The 4,899-nt window shown below is 34.9% G+C and overlaps 2 protein-coding genes across 2 annotated transcripts; both read left to right on the top strand.

The window, feature by feature from the left end:
* Positions 1–11: 11 nt before the first annotated feature.
* Positions 12–377, top strand: LOAG_12637 (hypothetical protein; the record flags this gene model as incomplete). The annotated part of the gene is made up of 2 exons (XM_003148149.1): positions 12–209; positions 288–377. The coding sequence occupies 2 exons, from the start codon at positions 12–14 to the stop codon at positions 375–377; spliced, it is 288 nt and encodes a 95-aa protein (XP_003148197.1).
* A 1,240-nt stretch (positions 378–1,617) lies between these two features.
* On the top strand, positions 1,618–4,159 carry LOAG_12635 (hypothetical protein; the record flags this gene model as incomplete). The annotated part of the gene is made up of 6 exons (XM_003148148.2): positions 1,618–2,029; positions 2,387–2,602; positions 2,756–2,965; positions 3,112–3,352; positions 3,534–3,667; positions 3,998–4,159. The coding sequence occupies exons 1-6, from the start codon at positions 1,985–1,987 to the stop codon at positions 4,157–4,159; spliced, it is 1,008 nt and encodes a 335-aa protein (XP_003148196.1). The 5' UTR covers positions 1,618–1,984.
* Positions 4,160–4,899: the final 740 nt, after the last annotated feature.

Below are 4,899 nucleotides of genomic sequence, written 5' to 3'. Positions count from 1 at the left end.
AAGAAGGGCAGATGGGTAGTGACACTGTTTCTCATCAAGATTACGTCAATAGGACAGGAGAACGATATCCGGTAACAAAACCACAAGATTCTGATCTTTTGCATGGTGATGGATCATTCATGTCAGAAACGCAAACTGCTACCGAGTTTACAGCGAAGAAAGGTGAACGATACGATGCAAAACGTCCCGTTGAATCTGAATTATGGAAGGTTTGTTCGGCTTCATTTTAGGATAAGTGTAGAAACGTGGGAGTTGATTGTAATAAAGCGATCGAATTGATATTTCAGAGGGAAGGATGGATGGGCTTTGACACTGCTTCCCATCGGCGAATGCGTCAGTTATTCAAAACGTTTATTGTGTCGTACCTGTTGGTCTAACTCGTCTAATTCGCTTCCTTCCTCGTCATCTAATTCGCTTCCTTGTTGTAGTCCTGAATTTGTGGCGAGAGATCTCATTAACCGCAGTTTGACTTTGGCGAGGATGGATGTAAATAGCAATGTAGCTTAAAACAAATGAATCCAAATTGTTAGATGATAATGAGTGTCTGGTAAATAGGGTGATAATTTGCGAGCGATAGTTTTTTTTTTTTCCTATCTTACCGATCGATCTTCTGATGATTTTGAGATTAGGAGGTTATTGAGATTATGCAGTTAAAAAGTACATTTTTCTTGGCCCTTGTATTGTTTTTTGGAAGAACGACGGAATCAAAGATGAAGTCCCGTGTGGATTACGATATGAAAAAAATTGTTCTTCATTCGACTTCGAAACCGCAAAATTCAAATGTCGATGAATGATTTGGAACTGAAGCGCAAAGTAGAGCAGATTATACCACGAAATCAGATGGACGATTGTATGCAATACTTCTGAGAGATTATCTAGCAAATGAGCAACTTTTTTCGAAGGTCGAGTTTCAATCGAGATTTGCTCTGTTTCTTATGGCTTTATTATCAGCTGCATATACCAGTAGTTTTCATGTCAACATCTTTAGAATGTTGGGATGGCATGTTTTCTGTTATGTTTTTCCAGAATTCATACGTTTTTTTTCTAGCGGTATAGCTTGACAGCTTCTACCAGGAGTTTGCTGTTCAACAAGTTAAACAGTATTCGCAAGTTGAACAGTATTCGACTATATCGGATGATTCTGGTATTCTTTGTGGTCAAGTAGTTACTGCGTCAGAAATGCAGATCAGTTCCGATTTTGAGGGAGCATTCTAACGAACTACTGTTTGTAACTCTTCTCGGAAAGTAAAAAGTGTTGTAGATGACGGGATTTTTGCAATTACTTTTGCGGTGATTTGCTGGGTCTGTTGTTCAGTGAATTTGAAATTATAAAAAAAGAATGGCATATATATATATATATATATATATATATGATATTTTTCGGCGATGGAAAATACAATGTTCGTGTACAAATAAGAACACGAATCTTCAATTTCCGACTGAATGGATTTAATAAAAAGTAATACTGCTTGATGACGAAGAATCATACAAGGTCAAATGTGACAACAAGAAGGAATAGAAAAGATATTAGCAATACAGCAAGAAAACTTTACCTGAAGCAATGTTGTGAAACTCTGACGTCCTACATCACAGTTCCTTCCCGGCCGTGAGACTCATAGCAGTTCGAATTCAGATCGTGAAGTTGTGGATGTTGTAATGTTGTTCAATTGGAAGGATTTGCTTGTTGAAGCTGATTTCAGTAGACCTGCTTTTAGAAAACCAGCTTATGATGTTGGAATTCGTACATACATTCCAAATTCAAATATCTATCATTTCACTGTTTGTTGCACTGAGCAAAATTTATCACATCGAATAGAAAATATGTTTACTTTGCAAAGGATGTAAACCACATTGTTGTTCCAAGTATTCAGAATTGCAATCATATTTGGTCAACATCGGTCACTGTCAGTTAAAGTAGCGATGCGATGTATATTCAGTGATATTCACTCCCAATGGTTATCATCAAATTTCAGCAGATGGAAATATGGAAGCGAAAGCTATCTCATATCGAATTTTCTTGGTGGTCAAGGTGAATAAACTAAATTATGAGACTCTGAAGTTCTTTACGCTGACGGTTTATTTGTGGTAGGAAGTAATAGGAACGTGATATGTATAGGACAAAAATGAGGATGATGTGAAATTGTTCGACGGGAAGCATCTGCCCGAATCAGCAGTGGATTAATCATTGTGGAGAATTTCTCCCAAGAAGAATACTGGATGCAGGGCAAAGGAGGATGTAAGATTTGATCTTGTGAGATAAAGTACTACGGATAAATGAAAATTTCTGGTCCAGATTTCAGTTGGTCATGAAATTCGAAATCAATTTCCAATTCAGCATGCAGCAATTAATATATCCCAGTTTTTAAATTATTGATGCTTTTTGCAGAGCGAGGGTCGTTTGGATTGTGGTACAGTACCAGTATCCCATAAGGATTATGATGCAAAAAAAGGAGATCGATATCCTACAGCGAAACCCATAGATTCGAATATTTTGTGCGGAGATAGTTCATTTATAGGTAAGACGGAGAAAAATGCCGATTATATGGGTCGAAAAGGAGAAAGATGTGAAGTTAAGTGTCCGACATCGTCAGAAATTTTAAAGGTTTATATCTTTATCTTTTTCCTTGTATTGACTGTAGACAAAGAGATTGTAGATATAGGAAATATAAAGGAGACTGTAAATGTAGGAGAAAAAAGTGTGAATATAGGGAATTCCTTTCATTCGTCCATTAATTAAATCTTAATTCATTTACAGCATGATGGGAAATTGCGAATGAGAAGTGTTAGTCGGCAAGATTTCAGCCCTAAAAAAGGTGAACGCTGTGAAATTAAGAAACCATGCGATGCAGATATTTTATTTGGTGATGGTTCATTCCGAGGCGAAACACATTCGCAGGTTGAATTCACTGCCAAAAAAGGGGACAGATTTGAAACTGTAAAGCCTATCAACTCAGACATTTGGAAGGTTAATAATTAAGGCTGCATTTCATCAAAATCTTTAAATATTAGTAACTTATGCAGCTGTGAACATCCATTATTTTTGTTACTAAAGTGAACAAAGGTATACCACTGTATTATTTAAATCTGTAATTTCTAGTATTTTCATTTCAGGAACAGCAAAAACAAGAGGAATCTGTCGTAGAAATGGAGAAAAAATGCTGCAACTCAGTGTGTAAGGAAAACTTGGAAAAAACACATTCGGAGCGCATCATGCACGATAGAGTGGAGCATAGTAAAGCATATATAGAGAATTGGAGGACAACGTATACGGAAACATTTTATGAAGGAGTATCAGCAGAGGATTTTCGACGCGTTATTCAACACCAAAATGAAGAATTCAAATTTCCCGGGAGTAAGTTTGTTAGGGAAAAAGTTTTCTCATTTAATGATATGCTGTGATTTCTTTAGCTAATCTTACTATGTAACACGAAGTTTCTGTTAAATGAACGAAGATATTTCATTATTTTTCACTTAAAAAATATGTGAATCATTAGTTAACATCAAGCAGTTGATTCGTAGGTCATCTTTTGTAGATCGAAGCATTTCTCGTGCATCGTTCAAAATGCCAACAATATCTACAAAGCAAGTTCAGATGACATCTACTAAATTGCACGAATCATTGTTTTGGCAAAATGGTCAAGTAAAAGTAGAATCTCAATATAATACTGTAAGCTTACCGAACAAAAAAGATTTCTCCGTCAATTTTTGCTTAATTTTCGAGAGGAAATGTGCTGTAGAAAATTGTATAGGAAGTTTTCTGCATTAATTTTCTTGCATTGTATTTGACTGATTGCATCCAATGTGCATACTCAAGTCTAAAGCTAAGTCTCATGCATTCAGGCCTAAAAGCTAAAGTAAGCTTAAACATACCATGTTTGGACACCCTTACATCATTTCAGATTTTGCTTCCTAGTTCTGTATATGCTACCATACCTAAAAAGAATCTTTTAATTTCGTCTTTTGAAGGGAATTTTAACTATTGATTTCTGATTTACAGGATTTCGTGCCGAAGATGAAACCATGTCCAGCTGGTGAACTGATTAAATCGATTGCTAAGAATCATTCCTCAACAGAACATTTCGAATTCTACCGTATCCTTGGAGGACATCATTTCTATGAACCAAGAGTTGACAATATGCAAAAGCAAGGAAGTGATTAACTTCAATAATTTGAAACTTTAATTCAATTTCGAGTTAAATATGCTTCCAGCATCCATTTTCCCATTCTCGTCAATTATTTATTCGTACATAAATTTCATCTAAATTTTTACTAAGAATTCCTCTTTTTCATGGATTTATATTTTTTCTTTGTTCCTTTAAAAATCCAGTAACGCTCAGTAAGGCCTGTTCTATTAGAAATAATGTCTTCATCTGCTTTGGCACCATTTTAGTGGTTATCTTAAAAACAATCAATGACTGCACAAGGAGACTTCAGATGAATTTCAATCTCATCGATAGTGATCATTCCCCAATTTCCTTGTGGTTTCTTGATTCACATTGATTTCTTGAAAGCTATTCCGAGGAAGTTTTCCGCTCATTCTGGATAGCTTTATTGACTGCCTTCCAAAATACCCCGCAATCTTTCTTCAACAAGGCAGTATCGATTATATGGATGAATGTCAGTTGATATACTAAGATAAAATGAAATGAAATGAAATGACGGATTTGGGAAAACGATGGAAATTTAAGATATCATTACTGCTTTGCTGTAAAAATCCCATATAAATCATGTCGTTGTCATATATTGTCTTTTTCTTTCTTGATTTTATTTTATTTCAACTTCCTGATGAAAAAACTTTGATTCCCGATATATGATCGATACTTACATATACATATATATATATATATGTATATATATATATATATATATATATATATATATATATATATATATATATAT

Source organism: Loa loa (genome assembly GCF_000183805.2).
Source record: "Loa loa unplaced genomic scaffold supercont3.56, whole genome shotgun sequence".
In the NCBI taxonomy this organism is placed as follows: Eukaryota; Metazoa; Nematoda; class Chromadorea; order Rhabditida; family Onchocercidae; genus Loa; species Loa loa.
The sequence above is the reverse complement of the archived record's forward strand: the minus strand, read 5'-3'. Positions and strand labels throughout refer to the sequence as shown.